The sequence below is a fragment of the Gymnogyps californianus genome, chromosome 28 (genome assembly GCF_018139145.2).
Source record: "Gymnogyps californianus isolate 813 chromosome 28, ASM1813914v2, whole genome shotgun sequence".
In the NCBI taxonomy this organism is placed as follows: domain Eukaryota; kingdom Metazoa; phylum Chordata; class Aves; order Accipitriformes; family Cathartidae; genus Gymnogyps; species Gymnogyps californianus.
In genome coordinates, this window is record NC_059498.1 from 6,719,348 (window position 1) to 6,732,950 (window position 13,603).

The 13,603-nt window shown below is 38.4% G+C and overlaps 1 protein-coding gene across 1 annotated transcript; it reads right to left on the reverse strand.

Annotated features, from left to right (window-relative positions):
- Positions 1–5,626: 5,626 nt before the first annotated feature.
- KRT222 (keratin 222) lies at positions 5,627–11,935 on the reverse strand. The gene is made up of 6 exons (XM_050912080.1): positions 11,840–11,935; positions 9,624–9,752; positions 8,632–8,852; positions 7,492–7,572; positions 7,206–7,334; positions 5,627–5,840 (listed from the first exon to the last, which is right to left on the reverse strand). Exons 1-6 carry the CDS (start codon positions 11,933–11,935, stop codon positions 5,627–5,629), a joined length of 870 nt encoding a protein of 289 aa, XP_050768037.1.
- Positions 11,936–13,603: the final 1,668 nt, after the last annotated feature.

A 13,603-nucleotide genomic window follows, 5' to 3' on the forward strand; every position in this document is an offset into this window, starting at 1 on the left:
CTCCGCACTTTCGACACGCCGCCACCCCCGCCCTCCTCCAGCCTGCCGGCGGCTAGTCTGGTTTTTAAGGGGGAGGCGGTTTGCCTGCCCTGCTCGCCCCAGAGCCCCCGCCGGGCCGAGGCCTTCTCCGCACCCCTCCGGGGACGGCGGAGGCTGGAAGGAGTTGTGGCGAATCTGCGGGACGCAGAGGGCAAAGGCCAGGCGGGCCCCCCGCCCCGCCATTACCGGGAAAGAGGCGCCGCCTCCCCCGGCACCGGGGGGGGTGTGGTGTGTGTGTTACCGGTGCTCCCGAGGCATCGTGCGGGTCGGGCTGTCTCCGCCCCAGACTCGCAGTCTCCAGCACTGGGCTCGTCCCCTTCGCCCCGCGACAGCATGGGGAAGGTGCGGGCGGGAAACTGTCCGCCTTCACGTTCCTGTCAGCACTTTCCATAGCCAGGGTAGCCCGCTCCCCGCCCTTCCGCCGAGCAGGCTCCCCGCTGGGCAGCCCCGGCCGTTGTTAGCATGCCCGCAGCGATCCGGCCGGGCGGAGCAGCAGCGCTGTCTCCCGGTGGCGAATCTGCGGCGAACAAAGCAGGCGGCGGGAGGCCGTTGGCGCCTCGCGCCCGCTGCCGTTTGGCGCCTTTTTCCTCTGAGAGGGAGCGCGCGGCGGCGCCCTGAGGCGCCCTGGTCCCCGGGCTGCTCGGGAGGCGTCTGGAAAAATGCTGCAGTGTAGTGCCCGGGCCCGAATAAATCCCATAAAGGCAGGTGATAAAGTGAGGTGAACAGTCCTGGGGAACCCTTTGTCTGTGTAAAGTGTGCAGCGCGGTGCTGAAACGATGGTTTGGGAATGGCATCTCTTCGAAAAGAGGTGGAACGGGAGCGGGATGTGGCGCTCAGTCTGGTCGTGCTTACCGTGCCGTGAGGACAGCTGGGAAGATGCTGGTGTGTAGATGAAAGGGCATGCACAGAAGAAGGCCGAGAGCAAGCGGGTCAGCCTGTGGAGTGGCGTGAAGGAAGGCTGGTCACGCGGGCTACGGGAAAGACCCTAGGTTATAAATCTGTGTAGATTATAATTTTGAACTAAATCAGATTTACCAACTCAAACACTTAGCTGTTGAATCACAGAGGATTTTGAATTACAGAGTAGACTGGCAGCAGTGGAATTATCCAGAGTAATTTCTTGCAGAAATTTGTGAAGGTATCACACACAGAGGTGAAAAACTTGCAAATATGAAACACGGTACACCATGTGGCTCTGAGTGTGTGAGGAAGATGAATTTCAGACCTCAGCATTCAGTGTAGGAGTCTTTTATACAGTGAAAATTGTTAAAGTGGCTGAATTAAATATGAAAACTTAAAGTTTGGCATTGAAATGCTGTCATATGGCTAATAAGATAAATTTCTAGACATCCATAAAGGAGGATTTTGAAGGACCTGGTGAATGTGGCAGCTGAAGGAAAGCCAAACAGGTGATACCTACCTAACCCAAAAGGATGGTAGAAGGTGAAAAGAAGGAAAACTAACTGAATATGATACCAGGTTGCTGCAAGTTAGGCCTGTTTCTTTTTGATGCCTACAGTTTGTCTAGCCCAGTTTGCTTTCGTTCTTAAATAAGCATATTCTTATGAACAAATAAAGAGACAAGAACTCTGCCCTCATCTACTTACAGGGTGCTATCTGTGGCCACAATGGACATTTGTTGACATGCAGCAGAATAATCTGTGACTTCAATTTGATAATTAAAAGAAAGTAAGAATTGAAAAGATTCCTCAGTCAGCCAGCCAAATATGCCTCTTTAGTCTACCAGTTTCACCTGGGCAGAGTATCTGTAAAGAAAAGGTGAGAAAATACTTGTTAAGAGGTGAAAAATAACCTGTTTTTTCTCCTGGTTTTGACTGCTTTATGCATTCATCTCTAGTTTATTAATAACATGGTTTTGTTGATAGTGTTAAAATGCATTTAATGTTGATAACGTTAAAATAAATTCTAAATTTGTGCAGCTTATTGAAATATTTATTATGGTGTTCAAGTACGTTTACTGATACTCACTTTCCATGCTAATAGTTCTGAATCATTATATGTGTTTTCAAAGCCAGCAATGTATTACTTACTTTGTTTTATTGTGGGTTGTTTTTTTTTTTACTTTGCTATTTGCCTAATTTCCATGTTGTGATAGTGAGAGATTTTGCCTGTGTACACTTTTTAATATACTATATGACATAAGTAGTTTTACTGATTTAATAGGATTGCTTATACTGCATCGTACTAACTGGGGGGCCCTAAATAGTTGGCTCTTATCCAACTGTTTTAATTGGCAACAGTTTCATAAGCTTTGTAATGAGGACATATATTCACTGGAAAGTAGGTTGAGACAATGAAACTCATTTTTACATCAGACATTTGCAGGTATTAGATGGCAGTAGCTCAGCTGGTCTGAATTTAATTAGCACCAAAGTGAAGAATTCTTTGCCATATTATCAAGCTTCAGTGTTACATTTTTTAATTCAGCTTTAAAGTGACCTAAAATCAGGGTGAGATGTTATTGTGAATACTTCTTTTTTCTATGCCCACGTGGAGTTCACACTGACACTAGCGGAAGTTTGAGTAGTTTATGAACGAAAGAGTAAGCTCTTTACATTTGAAGAAATGGAATTTGTGAATAATGCGGAAGATATATATGTACTGTAAGGGGAGAAAACGTAGTTAAAACCAGGATGCGCACTTGAACCAGCTCTAGAGTGGCAGCAATTCTTAATGTGGCTAATAAAGTCAGTGTCAGGAAGTCCCATATGAAGAAAATAGCCTTGAACAGGCAAGAGCGGGCTGCCTGCAGAATGCTGTGTGTTAGCAAAAACAGCTGCTAAACTGCAGTCTTTTTTTTTTTTTTTCTTAGAGCATCAGGTTTCATGATCATGAAACAGTATAACTGGGTTTATGCCAGTTTTTTCAAACTTCAAACAGAAGCTGTATATTTCATGAGCAGTTGAGTCCGGTGTTGAACAATGGCAGCTTCTGTGGGTGGAATAAATTTCTCATCACAGGACATCTCAGGATGTGCTTGTGCTGTCATTGGGGTCAGGGAGATGGCTTCAGAAACCATGAGGTCAGGCTGTTATATGGATGAAATAACATATATGAATAAGGTCAACATTTTTTTCTAGTTACTTAGTATCCCAGACAATGTTTACTATAGATACACAGTCATTTTTCTCTTCTAAAATAATATGGAGGTTGTATTGCAAGGTGAAGTCAGGTATGTGTTCTGTACTATGCTGGATGAGGTTTCTATCATTGGGGGGGGGGGGAATCTAGAGTTACGCTAGAGAAGATAATACCCCAAGAAGTACCACAGGTCAGAGAATAAGCCAAACAACCCCTGGTTAAAGAAAAATATGTCTGTGTGAGTAAGATTATTCCATTATTGTTTACTGTAGAGACAGCAGTACCTTCCATGTATTTGTGTAGTAATTTTTATATGCCTGTGCAAGCTCTTCCTGCATGAGGAAGTCTGCCTAAGCAGTTTTAAAGGTATATGTATTAAGCTAAGTTTTTGTTACGTATTTGCTTGCTATTTATCTTTGCCTGTCAGCTTATCTTTTAGATTGTAAACTATGTATGCCAGACGCTGTCTTCTGTTCTTTCTTGTGCGCTACTCGGAACAAAGGATTTTAGATCTAGTCAGGTTTACTGGATTTACCAGAAAAAGAGTAATTTTTGTAGCAGGAGAACATTCACCTTATGTGTTATGATAAAGATTCTTAGGGAATTTGTGTCTTTCTAATTGTATAGGAGAGCTTAGAAAACACTTGGTTGCAGCGCTGCAGATTTTCTTATCTACAACTTTTATTTTGTATTTCTCTGTTACTTCTTTCCTTTTAAGGTATACACGTTAAAACTCACAAAATATGCTTGGGCAAACTCAATTTTAATACTTTTTTAATTGTAGTACTGTCATTTACTTTGGTAAATTCGTATCCCTGTTTAAAGTGCCTTAAAGCAATTAAAACTTAGTGTAAATTCAAGTATTGTAAAATGTACAGAGTATAAGCACAAAAAAAAGCTGCATAGTGAAAATACTAGAGCAGGCTAATACATTCAGGATGCCAAATACTCAAGTATTAACAACACCAGATCAGTATTAAGGTTAATGGTAATTAGCCAGCTTCATACAGTAGATAGAGATCTGTGGGCAATATAAATGCATTGTTCTTACCATTAACAAAAGATAGAAGCATAAATTAACACTGAAAGAATTTGTAGTATCAGTTTTTGTAACACATGCCGTAAGTAATAAGGCAAATACTGACACTGAAATTAATCTTTCACATGCTGCTGTGAATCCAGCAAATACGGTACGTGGTTTTTCTAGATTCTGAGCCCCTGCAATCCCAGTGATTTCAGTGAAAGTTTGTGACATCTATGCCTCTTAAAAATCCTCATAAACAATCGTTCGTATCTTAATACAATTTTGTTTGAATTTTTGTTTGAAATTTCTCTCATAAAGTTATAAAGAAGTATGTCTGAGTTTGTATTTCTGTTTTTTCTGTGTACGGATGCAAGATCATCTACTGTACTTTGTATTTGCCCATAGCTACTTTGAGTAGTAGTGGGGGATACTTAATGGGTATGGTAGAATTTTACTTTGAATATGTAGCCCTTATTTTGTCCATTCAATTTGAAGCTATAATAGTTGTACCCTGGCATAATAGTGACTTGTTATGTGTACTAGATCAAGAGCATAACTTACCTATAATATTTGTCAGAAGAGGAATTTCTTGAAGATATTTTAATTCACATTGTTATAATAAACAAAATGAATTAAATACCAGCATTAAAATGGTTGGTTGACTCCTTACATTTGAACAATTAAAGAGTATAATTTTACTTGTGATGGCTAAGAAAGTTGTAGTACAGATATGTATGGACACATAAGAGAATGATTGATTTTCAGTGGAAATTACTGCTTCAAAATCAGTGGAACAATATGGCTAAAATATTATTGGTTTTTAACAACACTTTTAAAAATGTGTGTATAATTATGTAAGGGAAAGACATTTTTGCTCAGTTGTTGCCTAAAAAATTTGATTTAAAAATACCAGTCACTTTTAAAAGAAAATTCTTTGTTAATAGTTTATGTATTTTAAGACCATCTTTGTATGCAATTTCTGCTGTTAGAAAGTGTTATTTTAAAATCTATTTCAAGAAGTATGACAGGTGTGATATAAATAATTACAAGGATTCATCAGTCATTACTTGCATGCAATATTGAATAATTAAGAGAATGAAATATGCATTTCTAATTTCCAGAAAGAGAAAACAAGTTCTCTTTTACAAAGGCAGAATATGTCGAAGTATAAAGTTATAGTTTAATTTTTGTAATACTTGGTGAAATTTTACAAAACAACAACAATAATGAGAAAATCAAAGGGCTGCACCCAGAGTATAAAACTAGTAGAAGTTAGGTTTCTTGGAATCTTAACTCCCTTGTTTTCTCCCTTTCTTTTAAAAGACTTGTATGTTTTTATTGTATTAATCAAAGTACTTGGTAGGATTTTGTAGTTGTAGCAAGATAGCAGGCCGTGTAAGTCCATCTACAGTTCGTTTCCAGAGCCTGTTGGAGATGAACTTTGGGTTAATTTGCTGTAGGTTAAGGTTTGATAGAAGGAATACTGCAAGATCTCCTCATTACCAGCCTGACTTCAATGTCGGGAAGAGTTTTCTTTTTAGCGTGTAAACATCCTTCATCTGTTGCTGCTAGGTGGAGATCAAAGCGCAATGAAACTGATTTTTTCCTTAAGCGAGGGTTGTCCTTAAAGAAAGAACCTTCCCATTCTTTAATGACTTCATCCACTTTTTCTGTCCTGAAACAATAAAGCAAATGTATTTATGATCCTTTAGGCAATATGAATTATCTGTCTTCAGGACTGCTTTTAAAATGTAGAGAGAAATTGCATAATAAAGAGTCAAGTTATTTTAGATGGGTACTGAGACACTAGAATTTTCCTTTTTTTTCACAGGTTCATTCTCCAGAAAAGCTAAATAAAGGGTGTGCGTTCATTATATTGTTGTTTTTGTACTTTCAAGTAGACATGGACACAAAACCACTGCTCCAAACACATCAGGCAGTTTGTTTCCAAGGAGAAAGTTTGGAATCCAAGCTCAAAAACTTTGTAAGAAACCTCTGTACTATAGTGGGCAGGACAGAATTCTTGCATCTGAAAGCCTTCAAAATAGGGAGGAGAAAAATCTAGTTCAGACCCAAACCTCAGAATGTAGATCTACATTAAATTAAAAGAGAAAAAAAAGGCAGAAGTAAAATACGGAGAATTGAAAACCCAGCTGATTCAATGATATTTAGGCACCCAAATCCTGTTGATTTACTCCTCTGTGTCAGGATCCAGATCTAAAAGTCCAACTCTGGGGGCCTTAGTCAGGTAGAGTAAACTGTACCCAGCCAAGGAGCCCCGTGCAAATCTGACAGACCGTGTAAGATGAACAAAGCTCATGTATGAAAATAAGCTTCAGGTATGGAATGTGTATGGTGGACCATATGATGGCATAATTTTTAATCCGAATTTCTACATGTTTTCAACAGCTGATTATAGTTAAGTATTAGTGACACGGTACACTACAGTTTGTTTTAAATATAATGTTAAATGCTAGTCTACAAAAGAGCTTAAAGAGCAGCAGAAAAAAAAAGACTGAGGCAATCCAATACTATTAAAGTAATTTAAGGTGAATAATACATACTAACAGACTTTCACATGTCCACTTAGGAGCTAAGCTCTCTGTTCCCTGTTTGGTAATTGGTGAAATGTAGGAGTTTCCAAATAGCAAGTTAGAGCAGCCAGGCCTGAATTTATGTGCATAAATATGCCCCAGAGGGACTTTGCAAACATGGTATGGGCTCTTTTGCTTTCAACCTTAACTAGATGAATTATTCATAGTTTCATTCTTAACAGAAATAGAAATTACCAATCAGAAGCATCATCATGATATTGTTAGCTTATGAAGTAAATGCTAATAAAAAGACCTTTTAAAATTTAATGTATTGTTAAAACATGCCATTCAATATACCTTCAAGAACTATCACTGTTATTCTGGAGCTTCTTGGCTGTATGGGCATGATATAACAGATACTGAATAAATGAAAACTCAAAGCTACTGAATGTAATGCCCACCATTTACTTTCAATTGTTAATTTGTTAAATTCATGTTTATCTTACTGTACAGTGCCATGAGCTTCGGTGCTTTCCTTTGTAATATTTCCATCCAGGATTGCTTGTTTTGTCATCAGTTCCACCTTCTCAGTTTCATGCTTCTTTACACCATCTGTAAAAGAAAATGCAGATATACTAGACATGCAGAAGAGTAATGTCAGGACACAGGACCTAGAGGTATTTTTCCTCCTGCTGCATTGGAAGAAGATCCTTTTGTAAGATCCAGTAATTTGTCAATAGTTAGGAACCTCCTTTAGGGCCATAATCCCCTAAGGGGAAAGTGTCTAAAAACTCACTTGAAGGCAGTGTAAAGGCAATCTTGCTAGTGGTAGGCTTTTTGTCATCCTTCTGCTCAGGTATAGAGCAACGAAACCTGCAAAAATAACAATTGTTACAGTCATCTAATAATATTAATCCAAAACTTGTCTTACGAACAGCTATGAAAAATTTAAACATGTGAGAACCATGAGAAGTTCTGTTTGATTGCAGTAACTATTTGTTAGGTTTTCTCTTTCTGACTATAGAACTGAAGAAAGTTACTGAAAATATCTGTGTAATTTCTTCATTATTTTCAGACAGTTTTTAGTCAGTTTGTTGTGTGCCAGGAAGACCTATTTAGTTTTATTAATACTGAATTGTGTGTGTTTTCACAGAGTTAGAAGCATTAAATCTGAAACTGACTCCCCTGTCTGGAATCCTCTTACGCAAATGTGTGAGGTTCCTGGACTGAAACTCTCCATTTTCTGTAGAAAGGACTGAGGGAGGCAATGTTCCACTGAAAGATCTCAGAATTGCGTGCCTGGTTTTGTGATGATACCAGTGCTGAGTGCAAGACGTGATATTTTGCCTTTTCCTTATGTTCCTTGTTGTTTACATTTGTATAGCTGCCTCTCTCATGTCTACGTTTCAGAATACTGGTGTTTGCGTACTAGGGAAATGGCAGACATGAAGAGTTACAACCAAGGCAAAATGTCACTGGAAGGCATATTCTTAAATAGCATCCTAAAGGGTGCCTTAACACACTTTGAATGATACTGAGTAGTATGAACGCCACGTGCAAAGGGCCATCTGACATGTGATGAGACACAACCTCTCGCAGAACTTCACGCGTGTGGACTTGCTTCATCAATGGTCTGAGACAAACAGGACCCACGTCAGGCAGCTGATGGGGTACAAAGTCTACATCAACATGCAGTGCCTCGAGTGAGGATGCGGTAAGCATGCTATTGTCTGCAATGCATCGTGGAGATACTCTGAGCTCCAGAAAATGTGGAATCAGTGAAGTTAAGTTACAATGAAACAGTTTCTGAGGATTTTATACTGTTTTTTTTTTAATGATTGGTTCATATATTTACAATTCTGATGATTAGTTCAATGAGAAGTTCTGAAATGGAAGATAAATTTGAGTACTTTTTCTCTAACCAACAAGTACCTGTTCTCTTCTTGCTCAAGCAGACTGCGATATGTTGCTATCTCCTCCTCCAGTTTCATCCTGGTGTTCAGGAGAATTTCATGCTCTTGAAGCTGTTTCTCAATACCTCTTCTCACTTCCAGTAGCTCTTTCTCTAAGCATCCAATCTCAGCTTCTAAATTTTGTAGTTGCATGTGGTACTGCTGCTCTGTGGCACGCAATGAACGTTCCAAACCCTTTTCCTGTGAAATTTAACTCATATTTTAAGATTTGCAAAGTGTATGTGTAAAGATGTTATATGTACTTCTCATTAACAATCTGTGTATTTTTACATCAGTTCTTTTAAGAATATTCTTTAGGAACAGGAGTAAAGCTTTCAAGATAATACTTTTGCTGAGAAATTTTCCAGCAAAATCTGTAATAATTTAAGATAGGATAAAAAAATGTAGCCTTCTGTTGTACCAGCAATCCACTACCATTGATTTTACAGATCTCTGATTTTACCTGTATGGTTAAAATGATGTCCAGCTCAGTACTGTGTGAAAACTAAGTGGTCTGTTTGCTCTTGTAGCTTATCTATATGACTGAATTCGGTAAATTGCTGACATATTTTATCATAAATGAATTGATAAATTTGGTTCACACATTCAAAAAAAGTTATAAACCTGATGTGAATTGGTTAGGCAGAATGACCGGGAACTTGATGAGGGAGTGTCATGCAAATGTATGTTTGGCAGGCGTGAAAACATGAAAACACGTGTATATTGAATGGCAGATCCTGAATCAAAACGTGATACTCTTAAATGTGAGCAAATGACTGGGTTATTGCTTGTTGGTTAGTGCTCTGTGCGACAAGCTGAAAGTCCACCGCAAAGCTGTGCATTTCTCTGTGTGTTGTATTTCCGCTGTATAGTCGATGTGATTGTTACATAAACTGAATTGTGGAATAGTTTACATCAAGAAAAAGATTTATTTTTTCCAGGAGATTTCAAGTTTAATTTTATGATGCTTACCACAGCGTGGAGAGATTCAATTTCGATCTGCATATGGTGCCACTGCCGTCTCGCTTCACAGAGTTCTGCTCTGGCTGCTTTTAATGCTTCTGCATCTTTGTCCATTCTTTTAATTGTAGGTTCTTCTAGCTACAGGGGATATAAAAAAGATAACAATATTAAAAAAATATTCAAATAATGAAAATAAAATAGATACATAAAAATATCTAGTTGGAATTTTTTGGGAGTCATATAAATTTGTTAAAGGTAGCAGTGATGAGTAATTTTATGTACTGTGTAGACAGGAAGCCCTTATCCTGCTGTGTTTGATGGGAAGTAGTTGGCCGCATCTTTATCCCTAACATATTTGTTGTAGAGGAATTCCCATACAAATTAACCAGTTGTATTGAGACCTTATTCACCTCTAGAGTAAATGGGCTTAGCTTCATGGAAATTAGAGGAATTGCAGTCCTGCAATTGAATAAGGTTCTTTGTTTTTAATGTATTTTTGATTTCTAAGAACAGCTTTATAGAGAGGGAGCCCTTTTGAGTGGTTGCATGAATATATCACAGTTGACAATTGCTGTAATTATGTTTTTGCCTGATCTAGTCATTGACTGGATTTCAGATTGTCATTTGAGAGCAAGTATCTCCATTCATCTTTATCCAAATCTACAACTTTTCCTTGTCCTCTAAGGACAGGTTATTTAAGATTTACCTGTCACAGGAAGGAAAAAATTGGCATGTTCTCTGAGTGTATGCTGTCACCCATGTTAAATGTGACAATTCAGAAGTGAAGTGCCTGTTCTAAGCTTAATCCTGACCTAAAATATTATTTGAGATAATTTGCCATCCTTAAGGCTGAAGCTTATTCTTAGGAAAAAAGTAAATAGCCAAACAAGCACTGTATTGTGTTTGCAAGAAAATGTGTTTTTTTGCTTTTTTAAAATCCTATTAAAAGTAGGTTTTTTAAGCCAATCCTGAGCATGTGTGGGGTCATTTTAGATTTGGGCTCACCTTTGATTTAGATAATATGTTCATGCATTTAACTTCCAGAATGATTGTTTTGCTTATGACAGTTATTTTTCCTTTTTGATTCTGAGTTTTACTGCAAGTGGTGAAGACGCCATAAGCACTTGAAATGATACATGCTCTTTTGCATACTTTACTGCTTTTTGTACATTCTTACGATGCCATCAACTCTAAGAAAATAAACTCTTTAAGTCAGGTCTTATGAAGCAAGTAAAATAAGTTTCTTTTTTTCCCCCGTAACTGACCTATTGTAATTTTACCATGCCATCATTTTGGTGGAAAATCTAGATTTGGCTAATCCACAAGTGAACACTCAATATTCTTTCCTTACCCTTTTTTGCCTGAGTACTGCAGAATTTATGTGACAAGATTATATCAATATACACTGGCTGCTTTGTGCCAAACACAAATATAAACTTGGCTTAACTATCTAGTTTATAGCTGCTGTGTGTCATTCGATTACTGTGTAGATCAGCCAGATTGCAGCAGTAGTCTGGCCTGTGGTTAAAATAAACCTCCAGAATTTCTGCAATGCCTAAGAAGTACAACAAGGTGATATAATACCTAGTTTTCACCCTGAATTTCTTGATGTTTGATGGCCGAAAATTGTTTTGTGATTTTATTTCAAAGTTCAGTTGGATTTTAGAGATGTTCTGTATGTAAATCTATAATAGTAGCATTGTGTGTTAATAACATTTAATCAATCTGTATGAAAGAACAAATTATATTTGCTGAAGAGTATAACAGTTTTACTGTGAACAATATAAAATAGTTCCTGAAAAGGTACAGTTTTCTTTAATATAGGTGCTAAAATGGTAAAGCTTTCTGTATATAAATGGATTCTTTACATTGCCTTTGATTTTCAAGATTCCCTTTTCCTCTGGGATAACTAAATGGTGCTAGAGGTTACCATGTTACAGCATACGTCATCATTTTTTAAATCACAACAATATCACTGTTGCAGGTACAGAAAAACATCCAGATGAATTACACAGCATTCATTCAGTGTGAATTTCATACCCTAAACAAAATCTATTTCCGTATCTTCTAGTTCACATCTTACTGCAGTAAAAGCAAAATCCCTTCCCCAATAATATGCTGCATTGAAAAGGAAATACTGTACCTCATAGAGGCTGAGGGAGGAATTGTATAGACAGGGCTTGTCTCCTTACTCTGGAAGGTGTATGTCTGTATGAAGTCATTACCTGGGTCCTTGCTGAGATGATGGTCTTTATCTGATTTCTGGTGATGAGCGTTTCATACTTTGCCCTGATCTCATTGAGGAGCTGGGACAGTTCCATTCTCCTCCCATCCTCCACCTTGGCTAACCCAGCCTTATTGATAGGATGAGCCGGCTGCTGCAGAGCCTTCACTGCCTGCAGTGAGAGGGGAGAGAGAGTACAGGCAGATTTTAAAGCTGCAGAGCTTTATTTTTGAGGAAGCACTGGAAGGTCAGAGGCTTCCAATCGTTTCTAAAAGCAAGTTTAATAAAGCGAAGGTCTGTCACTTTTGCAGCGACTGCAATAATGATTCCTAAATTATGTGCTGAAATGAATACATAAAATGTCTTTATGTTTTTGTTACACTCTAACTGTGTTTTTTTGTAACCTCAAAAATGTAAGGTTAAGAGATACAAAGCAAAGGACAAAATTACAGCTGCACAGCATGAGAGTGCAATCGCAGAGGGGAAGGGAAGGGAACAGCTTCCCAGCAGTACACTGGTATTGGTGGCAGGGCTGCTGGAATGTGCCTTCACTGGGCAGTTGTGCAGCACTGGAGCGGGTTATTTAGGGATGCTACAGAACTTCCATCCTTGAAGGTTTTTGAGACTCAGCGAGGTGAAGCTTCAGGTGGCTGACCTGATCTAGTGTTGAGGACTGTCCCATTTTGAAAAAGAGCTGGGCTGCTGGACATCCTCTCATCCAACATTTCGGTGTTTTTATGGGCAGGAACACAAAAAGAGGGAGAGGAACTAGCACTACTAGTGGTAAAGAATGCTTGTGCACCTTGTGGCAAGGGGTTTGGCTCCTCTTCTGCAGAGTGCAAAGTTCTGGTGAATTAACACTTCAAACATAGCTAACTGCTGTCAGAAAAAGTGTCGGGTTTGCCTCTGAAGGTGTTTACCTCTGCCATGTGTCAGTGTGCTCAGTTCACAGAATATGCAGATTATGTAAGATTCTTATACCTTTCCTGACAGCTGCCAGGGAGGTAGAAAGTATAGGTTGTCTGCTGTGCTGTATTTTCTGCAAATAATTCTTCATTTCCTGGCTCGCTGTAGCTACTGAATGATCCCAGTGATCCTGTCTGCTAAGAACAGCTCTTACCTATTTTTCAAAATTTTTTCAGTAATGCGCAATACCAGATATTTAGTAAAAAATTTCAGATTTCAATAAAAAATAAAAATTCACTAGCTAGAATGCATTTTTAGGCTCCAAATAAGAATATACATCAGTAAAATGAGGAAAAAAAGGCAGTAAACTTTTACAAGACACTCGTCTTTTTAGAAGTCAAAGTATTGTACCACTTAAAAGTCTCCTTGTGTGCTTAAGGCTTCCTTGTTCTTGGCTCTGTCTGCTGGCACATGTAAAAGGATCCTGTGTTCTGATTTTATTTCTCTTAGCTGGCTGCTTTTCAGCTGACCTGGACTGAGATGAGAATGTTTTGTTGTCCACTATCTTTTCTACAAGTGTCTTAATTATTCTAGTTTTATGTAGTTCCAAACCCAAAATATTGACAGTGTTTTTCATTGATGGTATGAGAACAGTCACCTAATAAAAACATCAGGAATCCATCAAACAAACATAAGATGTTATACCTTAGGACAGTATAAACATTAATAGGAAGAGCCTATGTATTTAAGCAAATAAGAACTTGAAATGTAATTTATAATCTTCCTTTTTCTTTGCATTGCAATACTGATTGTTTACAGTTTGCTTTCAGTTCCCTGGGACTCAGAACATCTTCTGTTT